The following is a 12708-nucleotide window of genomic DNA, read 5'->3' as shown; positions in this document are numbered from 1 at the left end:
AAAAATATCTGAATGTAGAGTTGCTACTACTCAGAGTGACTGAATGTGGGAGGTAAGAGAGGGAGAAATTGAAGATGACTCCAATCTGGGTACCGTTCAGCAAGAAAGGGAGCATAGTCAGATAAGTTTGGAATTAGTAAATAAAGAATTCTGCTTTAAAAGGTTGGATTTGCGATGTTGGCAAGACAACACAGGTGGAAATGTGGAGCTGGTTATCAGCAATGTGTGGTGGTGAACATGAGGTCAAGTGTGCAGGTGTGGCTAGGAGTAATCAGAACATCCATGTGACGGGAAGCCATGGGACAGGGTGTAGAACAAGGAGAAGCCTGAGAGAGAGGTAGAGTGTCCATCTGGGGATGCAGAGGGTAGCTGGAGAAGGAAGAATCAGGAAGGTTGGGGGAAACTGGAATGTGGAAGAATTGTGAACAAACAGCCAGGAGTGGAGAGAGCTTCAGAAATAATAGGTGGTAAATAAGGTCATTTATTGCACACCTGAGAGGGAATAAGTGGGGACAGAAAGAACTGCTTTATTTAGTAAGTAGAAGTTCATGGGTAATTTTTGAAAAACATTTCAGTGGAGTGAAATGATCAGGAAATGAATGTCAGGGGTTTAGGAATGAGAGGATGGTAAAGAAATCTGATGGACTGCAAGGGATCAAAGGGATTTTTTATTAGGATAAAGGGAGTCCTAAGGAAGCTAAGGGAAAAGGGCAGTAGAGGGAGATTAAGAAAAAAATGGAGTGGAAGATAGTTTGTTGGCTGTAGTACCAAAGCAAACTAGAAAGATGACCAGAACACAGAGTCTGGCAAAGGAAAGGGTTAAGGATTTTTTTTTCTTAATAGCGGAATAGAAACAAGAAATGAAATATGAAGGATATACCACGAAAAAGTGAAACCTAATGGTGAAAAGTTGAGAAAATTATTTTCTGAAAGTCTATCTCTCAGGGAAGCCTTACTGGCCTTCTGTAATATGTTTTACATTCCCAAAGAGCCTTGCGCTTTTCCTTCAAAATATTCATCATACTTATAATTACTTGTTCAGTATCTGGTTTCAGCACTAAATTGCCATCTACTCTTCCAAGACGGTCACCATGGCTGTCTGCTGAACCTCCAGCACATAGAAAGAACTGCATGCCTGGCCAATAGGAAATACTCAAAAGAGATTTGTTGTATAAGTACTTGACAGAGTCATAGATTCTCTCTCTTTCTCTCTCTCTCTCTTTCTCTGTCTCTCTCCCTCCCTCTGCAGTGTGGAAAAATGCCAGACACAATAGACTTGACGAATACTTGCTAAATGAATGAATCTTCTCAGTGAAATAGGAAGTAGTCTCATCTACTGAGATGATAATAACTATGTTTTGAGTTCTCACAGTGTGCTAGGCACCCTGTTAAGTACTTACATGCTAGATGTTGTAACAGGTAAGCCACAGTATTTCAGTGGTTTACATAATAAAAGTGTATTTCTTCCTCACTGACACTATGAAAGGGCTGCTGGCAGCTCCTCTTTCAGAGATATAGACACCTTATTCCAGCTGCACCATCTCTTGCACCCTCAGCTGCAAATGGGGGAAGAGGATGAGAATGAGGCACATGGCCCCATATGGGCTAGGAAGCCACTTCCTAGGGATGGCTCTATATTACAGAAACGAGAACATGAATTGGTGGACACCTAGTCATTACTTTCACATGAGAGTTATTTACTATTTATAATACCTCTAAAGGAGGTACTGTCATTATCCTCATTTTACAGATAAATCTACCAAGGCTTAGACCTGTCCACAAATAATAAGGTTCAGATTTGAGATTTAAAGTCACGTTTGGGTCCATCTGACTCAGTAGCTTCTGTTCTTACCTGTTAGACCTGTGGTTCTCAAGTGATGGTGATTTTGCCCCCATGGAACATTCGGCAGTGCCTGCAGACATTTTTCAAGGTTGGGGGAGGGGTACTGACATCTGTTTGGTAGAGGCCAGGGATGCTACTAAATATCCTACAATGCATAAGACACCCCCACCCCCAGCCAACCCCAACAAAAACGTATCCAGCTCAAAATGTCAACAGTGTCAAAGTTAAGAAACTCTGGACTAGACTGTACACCACCCATGATGGATGAGAGTGGAGGCAAAACATGATTGAAAAGATTAAGAACAGCTGCTGTGAGGGATGAGCTAAGTGTTACTTATGAAAAGATATAAAGGATTGGCGAAGAGCAGAGAGGTGCTGGTGGTTGTTGAATAGGGAAGAAGGTAAGTGGTCCTATTAATTTTCTATCAGCTACTTGGCATTTCAGGGACTTGTTAGTATTTTTAAAGAAGTAAATGATACATACTTTACAGGATGAATATATTATCCTTGAATTCATTTTATTTCTGAACTCAGGGAGACAAGAGTCGTCCTTTTATTACGTCCAGTCCTACAAATGGGGCTGAAACTGTTACAGAAGGCTGGGTCTCTCAAAACCCTAATAGCAATTATTTTGGTGATGTCCATTTTTATGACTATATCAGTGATTGCTGGAACTGGAAAGTTTTCCCGAAAGCTCGATTTGCATCTGAATATGGATATCAGTCCTGGCCGTCCTTCAGTACATTAGAAAAGGTAAGTCATCGTTTGATTTTCTAATGTTTCAGAATGATAGACTGTGGGCATGTGTTTATTCTGATCACTGGTTCAGAAAATCATATGAAACCTACGTCTTATTTAAATGAAGGTTTGAGAAGAAGATGGAGGAAAATAATTTTTTTAAACCTTTGGGGATTACTTTTCTATATTGCTTTTACTGTGTTCCTTCAGGAGCACTGAAAGCACTGAATGGGACCCAGTGGTTGCTTAAGCCTGACTTATTATCACACAGGGAAATAACTCTTACTTGCTACAATAACTCTTGCTTGTAAATCATATCCTGCAACTGTTTTACCATTTACAGATATTCAGAGCTGGATATTTCACTACAGGAAGAGGGTAAATGTGATAAATAAACCTTAGTCTAATGTTGTCATCTTAACCTTTTCTCTCCTCTTTCTCCTCCTATTCCATTCCCACCACCCGCCCCCCGCCCCCCACTCCTCTCTCTCCCTCTTTTTCATCATGTTGGTGTGTTTTATTTTCTATATGGATTTTCACTCTCTCTGTTCCTAAAGATTCAGTTTCAGCATTGTGTGTGTTCTTCTTAAAATAGCTTTATTGAGATATAATTCACTTGCCATACAATGTACCCATTTAATGTGTACAATTTAGTAGTCTTCAATATATTCACAGAGATGTGCAGCCAGCACCACAATTTAATTTTAGATCATTTTTATCACTCAAAAGAAACCCTGAACCCATTAGCAACCACTCCCTATTTTTCCCTATCCCTCCTCCCCAGTCTTAGGCACTACGAATCTACTTTCTGTGTCTATAGTTTTCCTTATTCTTCATATTTCATATAATTGGAATAATATAATGTGTGGTCTTTTGATACTGATTCTTTGACTGTGTTTTCAGGGTTCATCCATGTTGACCATGTGTTAGTATGTTCCTTTTTTTTATTGCTGAATAACATTCTGTTGCATGGATATACACTACGTTTTGTTTATCTATTTATCAGTTGATGGACATTTGTGTTGTTTCCTCTGTTTGGCTATTATGAATAATGCTGCTGGGAACATTTGTGTACATGTTTTGTGTGAATACATGTTTTCAATTCTACTGAATATATATATCTAGGAGTGGAATTGCTGGGTCATATGGTAGCTCTATCTTTAACATTCTAAGGAACTGTCAAATTGTTTTCTGTAGTGATTGCACCATTTTGCATTTCTACCAGCAAGGGATTAGGGTTCCAATTTTTCTACATCCTTGCCAACACTTGTTATTTGCTTTTTTTCTTCACATTTCCCTGGGAATTTACATTTACAGGAAATTTGCATATCCTTGATGGCTAATCATGTTGAGCATTTTTTTTCACGTGCTTACTGGCCATTTGTATGTCTTCCTTTGAGAAATGTCTATTCAAATCCTTTAGCCATTTTGTTTTTTAAATAGAGACAGGGTCTTGCTTTGTTGCCCAGGCTGGTGTGCAGTGGAGTGGTCAGGGCTCACTGCAGATTTGACCTCTCAGGCTGAAGCAATCCTCCTGCCTCAGCATCCCCAAGAAGCTGGGACTACAAGTGTGTGCCACCACACCCAGCTAATTTTTGTATTTTTTATAGAGACGGAGTTTCACCAAATCATCCAGGCTGATCTGGAACTCCTGAGCTCAAGTGATCCGCCTACCTCGGGCTCCCAAAGTGCTGGGCTTACAGGTGTGAGCCACTATGCATGGCCTGATCATTTTAAAATTATTTGTCTTTATTTTATTGAATTATGAAAATTAAAAAAATATATTCTGGCTATAAGATTTTATTAGGTATATGATTTGCAAATATTTTCTCCCAGTCTGTGGGTTGTCACCTTATTCACATTGATGGTATCACTTACAGCACAAAAAATTTAAATTTTGATGATGTTTTACTTACCAATCTGTTCTTTTTGGTGTTGCATCTGAGAAATCATTGCCTCACCCCAAATGGCAAAGGTTTATTTCTGTGTTGTCTTCTAAGAATTTTATAGTTTTAGCTCTTGCATTCAAGTCTATGATCATTTTGGGTTATTTTTTATGTATGGTAGAAGGTAGGAGTTCAGATTCATTCTTCTGCATGTGTATAGCCAGTTTTTCCAATAGCATGTATTAAAAACACTGTTATTTCCCCCATTAAATTCTTTTGGCCCTGAAAATCAATTGACCATAAAAGTTAGGGTTTATTTCTGAATTCTCAATTCTGTTCCAGTGGCATATTTCATGTCACTATGCACTGTCTTGATTACTATAGCTTCGTAGTAAGTTTTGACATTAGGAAGTGTGAGTCCACGAATTTTGTTCTTTTTTTCAAGATTTCTTTTTACTATCCTGGGTGGCTTGCACTTCCAAATGAGTCTTGGGATCTATTTGCCAATTTCTGCAGAAAAGCTAGCTGGGATTTTGATAGAGATTATGTTGAATCTGTTGATCAGTTTGTGAGTATTGCCATCTAGTAATATTAAATCTTCTGATACATGAACATGGGAGGTCTTCTTTAATTTCTTTCAACACTGTAGTTTTCAGTGTACCAGTCTTATGCTTCTTTGGTTTACTTTTTCCTAAGTGTTTTATTCTTCCTGATGCTATTGTAAATAAATTATTTTCTTAATTTCATTTTTAGGTTGTTCATTGCTAACGTGTAAAAATACAGATGATTTTTGTATATTGCGCTTGAATCCTACAAAGTGGCTGATCTCATTTATTAGCTCTAATAATATTTTGGAGGATATTCTTTAGCATTTTCTATATATAAGATCATGTCATCTATAAATAGAGATATTAATAATATTACTTCTTCCTTTCCAATCTGGAAGCCTTTTATTTCATTTTCTTAATTTCCCTGGCTAGAACTTTTCATACAATGTAGAAAATGAGTGGGAAGACGGGATATCCTTGAGTTGTTCTTTTTCTTAGGGAGTACATTTCAATGTTTTACCATTTAGTGTTATATTGACAATAGATTTTTAGTAGATGTCCTTTATAAGGTCAAGGAAGGTCCCTTTTATTTCTAGTTAGCTGAGTGCTTATATCATGAAAGAATGTTGCATTTTTCAAGTGCTTTTTCTTCATCTATTGAAATGATTATGTGATTTTGCTCCCCCTGCATCAGTTGTGTAAAGTAACCAAAAAAAAAGTCTTTTAAGACAATTTCAAAATCTTTTTCAATTTCACTACCTGAACACAACTATAATTTGCTTATACACATTGAAGTTACATTGTACTTTTAACTTTAATGATGTCATAACCTTAGCTCTACCTTTGGTTTTTTAAAATTAAAAAATTAATTAACGAAAAATTGTATATATTTATTGTGTACTACGTGATGTTTTGAAACATATATACGTTGTGAAATTCCATACACCCTTTTTTAATTGCTCCCAAATTGTGGGGCTAGTCTTTTGGGAATACTGTTGTTTCAGAGTGAAGGAGGATGAAGTTCAGTATCCTGACGCAGGTAGGAACAAGTGTTGAGAATGGGAAGGAAGGAATGAAGGAAGCAAGAATATTTACTGAATAACTGCTATGTACCACGTACTCATTCTTTAATTCGACAACAATCTACCCACTCCACTTTGAGACCCAGGGGGAAATCAAAGTACTGCAAGAGGTCACAGATAGATCTCCCACCCTGCAGTGCTTTGATTTCCTTTTGGGCCTCAGGCAAAGCAGAGTTCAAACTTACTCTCTGTCTCCAGAGCTGATAGATTTTCTTTTCACCACGCTTTAGAAGGATTAGTGTTAGAAATTGCTAAACCTTTTCCTTAAATCTATGATAATTTCTACTGGCCTCCTTCAAATAATGGAATTATTTTTATCCCATATTTTTGTGAAATGCCTGATGATGTTCAGAGATAATAAACACTATATTTTAAAATAGAAAAAGTTGAGGATAAGTGCTGCTCATTATGAATCATTTGTTATCTCTTGATTTACTCATCTTTTTTTAGGCTACACTGCTTAGTTGAGAATTTAAATAGGTGATTGGGAAAATAAAATAAACCAAAAGAACAACTAAATAAAACTTTGGCTCTTTTATTTAGAAGCTCTTTCATGTATTCAACAACTTGATTAAAACATATCTCTTTAATTTGGGATACATTGATTTTTCATAAAATATAATTTTAACATGTGATTATCAATATTGCACGGTGATTAAAAGTTTGGGCTTTGGAATAAACAGAACTGGATTGAATATGACAGCTGCCATTCATTATCTGTATCATCTTGGACAGATTATTTAATCTTTCTGAATTTCAGTTTCCTCATCTGTAAATTGGCGTTAATGGTAGTAAATACCTTGTGTGTGTGTGAAGCACTCAGCACTCTACCTGACACAGTGAGAGCCCATGAAATGTAAACTATTTACCTTACGTATAGTCCATTTTAACCATATGATTTGTATGACAGTTTGATTTTCTTCAGATCCTTCTGGGTTTAATGAACTAGGGACTGGAGCTAGACTGCATTAGATTTGGATACTGAACAAGTTATCTAACCTTTCTGTGCCTAGTTTTCACATCTGTAAAATGTGGTGATAATAGTACCTACTCATAGAGTTTGTTTTGTTTTTTGTTTTGAGAGAGGGTCTAGCTGTGTCACCCAGGCTGGAGTGCAGTGGCATGATCACAGCTCACTGCAGCCTCAAACTCGTGGGCTCAAGCAATCATCCCACTTTAGCCTCCCAAGTAGCTGGGACTACAGGCATGTGCCACCACACCAGGCTAATTTTTTATTTTTCTTTTTGTAGAGATGGGGTCTCACCATGTTGTCCAGGCTGGTCTTGAACTCCTGGGCTCAAGCAATCCTCCCACCTCAGCCTCCCAAAGTGCTGGGATTACAGGTGTGAAACACTGCATCTGGCCGGGTTTTTATGAGTACTAAATAAGTTAATATTCTTTTTTTTTTAAAAAAGTTAATATTCTTAAAGTAATTAGAACTTTGTCTGGCCCTTTCCAGTTCTTTCTGGTAATATTATTATAGCTGAAATTTGAAAGATTTTCACACCATAGTTATAAGAAGGTAGAAAGCCTCCCACATAACTAAAGATCAGGTTTACTGATTATGGGATAGATTCAAATTATTACAAATAAGAAGGCTGCATGGCCCAAAGGTATATTTCAGACTTTGAAAAGGAGGAAGGACACTCCAATGTGAAAGCTAAAAAAGTTCAGCTCAAAGAAGTAGAGTGGAATAGTGATTACTAGAGGGTGGAAGGGTTGCCGGGGAGGGACAATAGAGGTTGGTTAATTGATACAAAAGTATAGCTAGATGGGAAGAATAAGTTCTAGTGTTCTATAGCACTTTGGGGTAACTATAGTTAATAATAATTTATTGTATATTTTCAAATAGCTAGAAGAGATAATTTTGAGTGTTCCCAACACAAAGAAATGATAAATGTTTGAGGTGATGAATTTGCTTATTAGCCTGATTTGATCCTTATACATTGTATACATGTATCAAATTATAACACGGTACCCCATAAATGTGTACACTTATTGTGTCAATTAAAAATAATAAACATAAATAAAATAAATTAAGAGGAGGAAGCCAAGGAAGACTATTGATAAAGGATGTGCATTTAAAATGTGTACAAGATGATTGTCAATGTGAATCTCTCCTTTAAATACATAATAGGAGTAGTTAGCATTATTTAATTCTGGTGGTGGCATTTTGGAAAAACATCTATAATTAGGAAAAACTTCCAAATTTAATATGGCTAGTGTACATTTCTTATATTTGGGTATGAATCAGTTCCTGAAGAATAACCTTTTCCTTTTAAGGTAATGGGCCCATGTGTTGCTTGATTACTGGGAATGAGAAGTCACACTTTATGAACAGGGATTAAGCTTTTTTAATTTTCAGGTTTTTGGGTGGAGGGGCAGAGTATGTTTTTTCAAAGTCTGTGTAACTTGAATTAAAACTCTGGATATTTTCAGATGTAGCCAGCAATTGTCTTCTTTCTTAAATGCTCACAGTGCATTAAATTATAGGCCTAGACGCCAGAATTATTGCTTCTCTTTTTTTGTAGACAGTATACTCCAACATATGTGAGATTTTTTACTTTGTTTTTTAATTTGAGCTGATGACAAAAGAAAGATCCTGTAAGTTAGGGGATAAAATAAAGATCCTATAATTTGGGCCTGGCTTAAACAATAAAAAATTGATTTTTTAGGGGAGAGAAGTAACATTATTTGGTTTGTGTCTTCAACTATATAAAAATTAAACATATGTATATCAGTTTCACTTAGTAATCACTGAGAAACAAGTGAACAGTGTAAGTGCTAAAGCATCTACTCTCATAATATTCCTATTATAGTGTAATAGGTGTTTTATTCCTATTTAAGAATTGTGACAGTTTTAACAGTGTTGATTGCATTCTATTAAGTTTTGACAAACGAATACTAGATAAAATGTTTACCTAAGTAGATAAAATGATGTTTAAAAATACATATAGTGAATGTTTCAAAAACCAGGAATATGTTTTGATAAAACAAGAGTCTTAAGAGAAACACCAAAATATAACTTTCTTAGTTGGAGGAAGGGAGGATATATGTACCAAACCCTGGTTTTGTGATTCCACTTTCCACAAGACTAGTCCTTCACTGGCAACAAGTAGGATGGCAAAACATTTATGAAACTGGAGCCACAGAACAAACCTCGAGGTCTTTTCTAGTGTTTAGGATACTTTCCAGGTTTGTCAGGAACTTATAGAAAAGTAGTTTTACTGCCAACTTTCAGATTTCTAATTCTTATTCTTTATTTGAAAGGTCTCGTCTACAGAGGACTGGTCTTTCAATAGCAAGTTTTCACTTCATCGACAACATCACGAAGGTGGTAATAAACAAATGCTTTATCAGGCTGGACTTCATTTCAAACTCCCCCAAAGCACAGATCCATTACGCACATTTAAAGATACCATCTACCTTACTCAGGTAAGTTGTTTTCATTCTAGGATTGAACAGGTTCCTGCAATTAATGTAAGAGATTATGTAGATTTTGTAGGCCATATATGGTGAAAAATATTCAGGTTTTCATTCCACTGGTTAAGGAATTTATTTTCTTCAAAGAATATATATGATGACACATAGGACATGAAATAGTTCATTTTTGGCATTTGCCTCTCTTACAAAAACAGCTCACAAAATTCTGAAATAAATTGTGTATGAAAATATTCTCTACTTCAAGATTGCTCTAAAGGTTTAGTAATTAAGACAGTGCCGTTTCCCAAGGATAAAATAGAACAATGGAACACAATAGAGTCCAGAAACAGATCGCTGTATAATATGGACACCTGATTTATGGCTGTGATGCCACCACAATTGAGTATGAGAACAATCATTTTATCAATAAACAGTGGTGAATCACGTGGATACCTTTATGGGAAAAGAAATGAACTTGACTCCATATACAAGTTAATTTGATTGTTGAGCATGGTGGCACACACCTGTAGTCCCAACTACTTGGGAGGCTGAGGTGGGAGGATTGATTGAGCCTAGGAGTTTGAGACCAGCCTGGGCAAAATGTCAAGAACCCTATCTCTAAAAAATAGTAATAAATTTTAGAAACTTCATTTGACCAATGACTGAAGACTCAAATATGAAAGGTACTACAATAAAGCTTCGAGAAAACATGGAATAGCTTCATGATTTTGGGATAGGTAAGAGTTTTTATATAGAACATAAAAAGCACTAACTAGAAAAGAAAGTATTGATAAATTATACTCCATTGAAATTATGGACACCCTTAAGTATAAAAAACACCATTAAGAGAGAGAAAAGGCAAGCCACAAATTGGGGGCCAATAGTTTTAATTCATATATTTGATAAAAAGATTTGTATCCAGAATAAAGCAATAAGAAAAAGTCAGACAATCTATTTAAAAATGGACAAAAATCTTGAACAGGAGCTTCACCAAAGAAGATATCCAAAGCGTCAATAAATATATGAAAATGTGCCCAATCTTGTTTTAAATCAAGAACATGCAAATTAAAGCCATACCAGTATACCCCTACACACCCAGCAGAATGGCTAAAATTAAAAAGATTGATAATAACAACTGCTGGTGAGGAAGCGAGACAGCTGGAAATTTTAGACATTGTTAGTAGGAGTTTAAATTTGTTTAACCACTTTGGAAAATTTTATGGCAGTTTCTACCTAAGCTAAATGTTTGCTTCCCTTTTGAATCAGTATTTCTGCTCCTAGCTATGCACCTAGGAAAAATGAGTTAATATGTCCACCAATGGATATCTCAAATAATGTTCATAGCAGCATTATTCACAATAGCCCCAAAGTAGAAACAACCTAAATATCCTTTAACAGGAGAATTTATAAACAAATTGTAGTATATTCGTACAGTGGAATACTCCACAGCAATAAAAAAAGAATAAACTACTGATAATCAGCATCAGCTTGGATGAGTCTCGCAAGTATTACATTGAGTAAAAGAAACCAGACATGAAAGGATACATAACTGTACTGATTTCTTTTATATTGAAATTTAAGTATATTATAGAAAAAAGTACAGATTAGAAAAAAAAACAATCAAGATGATAGAGAGCAAAGTAGTATTAACTACTCTTGTGGAGGAGGGTGTGAGCAATGATTAGGAAGGGGTACAAGAGAACTTTCTGTTTTCTATCTTGATGTGAGTGGTAGTCACATGGATGTATGCATGTATCAAAAGATTTGTGAATGTTATGGCATGCACCTTGCTGGATTTTAAAAACAGTTCTATCAAGTTTTGATGGACATATCATAAAATTCACACATCTTAAGGGTACAGTTAAGTGATATTTATAGAGTGGTGCAACCATCACTATGATCCAATTTTAGAATATTTCTGTCATTCTAAAAAGATCCCTTGTACCCATTTACAGTCACTCCCCTTTCCCACCTCCAGCTGCAAGACAACATAAATCTATTTTCTGTCTCTATAGATTTTACTTTTCTCAACATTTTATATAAATGGAATTATACAATATGTGATCGTTTGCATCTGGCTTCTTTCACCTAGCATAAAGGTTTTGAAGATCATCCATGTTATAGCATGTAGTTCATGTCCTTTTTCTTGCCAAATACTATTCAGTTTTATGGTTATACACATTTTGCTTATCCATTCGTCAGGTTCATCTGTTGCTGGACATTTGTTATATCGTATTCCAATTTTTGGCTATTATGAATAATGCTGTTAGGAATACTCATATACAAATCTTCGTATGGACATAGATTTCCTTTTCAAAGGGTAGAAATGGAATTTCTGAGTTATATAACACATTTATGTGTATTTTTTTAAGAAACTGCCAAACTGAATTTTGGATAATGTTTTCATTTTACTTTTTTCATTCGCCTATTTTAGTTCATGAACCTGTGACCACACTTAAGACTCCATTAAAGTCACTGTTTATTTACCTGCTAGTTTTGCCATACTTGTTTAAAGTTCTTAGAGAGGAGGTAAAAGCCTAATCCCAATAATAAAGTTGATCTGAAGTAGATAGGAAATTTTTAAAAACATAATCGCAGTTAAATTTTCCTATCTTAGTATCTAAAAATGTATGAATTTTAATCCAAACTCATGCTCACACCTTCATCAGTTTTCTCCTGTATGAAAACACAAACCCCATGATAGAAACTAAAGCAGAAAACTGTAAGCTGAAAGAATAATCTTTTTTAGAAGGTGATGAAATGATTAGGAGAATTTTAATGTTTCAATCATAATCTTATAGGTTAGGAAAGTTTTGCCAGGGTTATATGTAATTCATGAACTTACCAGAACACAAGGTTAAAGGCAATGTTGGTATCTGTCCCTTGAAAAGTGTTGCACTTTATCTTTCAAGTTTTCCACAGATAATACTCTGTTAAAGTGTTCTGATATATAAAATAGGCTGATTATTATTTGTGTGTGTGTGTGTGTGTATAAGAGACTTTTCTGCTATTGTTTTTTATGCTGGATTTCCTCCTTCCAGCTGTTTATTACTCTAACTTTATTCTTTTCCTCAAAATTATATTCCAAGAACTGATAGAAATAATTTTTCTTTTCTGAACTTATCAGCATTCAAGGTCCATAGTTAGGAACTGGGCATGCAAGTGGAGTTATTTGTTGCCAGTTTTTG

At 35.5% G+C, this 12708-nt stretch overlaps 1 protein-coding gene across 5 annotated transcripts in view; it reads left to right on the top strand.

Annotated features, from left to right (window-relative positions):
• The window catches only part of MANBA (mannosidase beta), a 129520-nt gene that overhangs the window by 100936 nt on the left and 15876 nt on the right, over window positions 1–12708 (top strand). For all 5 annotated transcript variants that reach the window (XM_001169005.6, XM_063808980.1, XM_016951932.4 and 2 more), the window contains 2 exons: window positions 2378–2596; window positions 9368–9532. In XM_001169005.6, coding sequence (XP_001169005.2) covers window positions 2378–2596; window positions 9368–9532 — 384 coding nt within the window. The remainder of the gene's footprint in view (window positions 1–2377; window positions 2597–9367; window positions 9533–12708) is intronic.

The sequence above is a fragment of the Pan troglodytes genome, chromosome 3, assembly GCF_028858775.2.
Source record: "Pan troglodytes isolate AG18354 chromosome 3, NHGRI_mPanTro3-v2.0_pri, whole genome shotgun sequence".
Taxonomy (NCBI): Eukaryota; Metazoa; Chordata; class Mammalia; order Primates; family Hominidae; genus Pan; species Pan troglodytes.
Note: the sequence above shows the minus strand (reverse complement) of the source record. Positions and strands in the feature narration are given on the sequence as shown.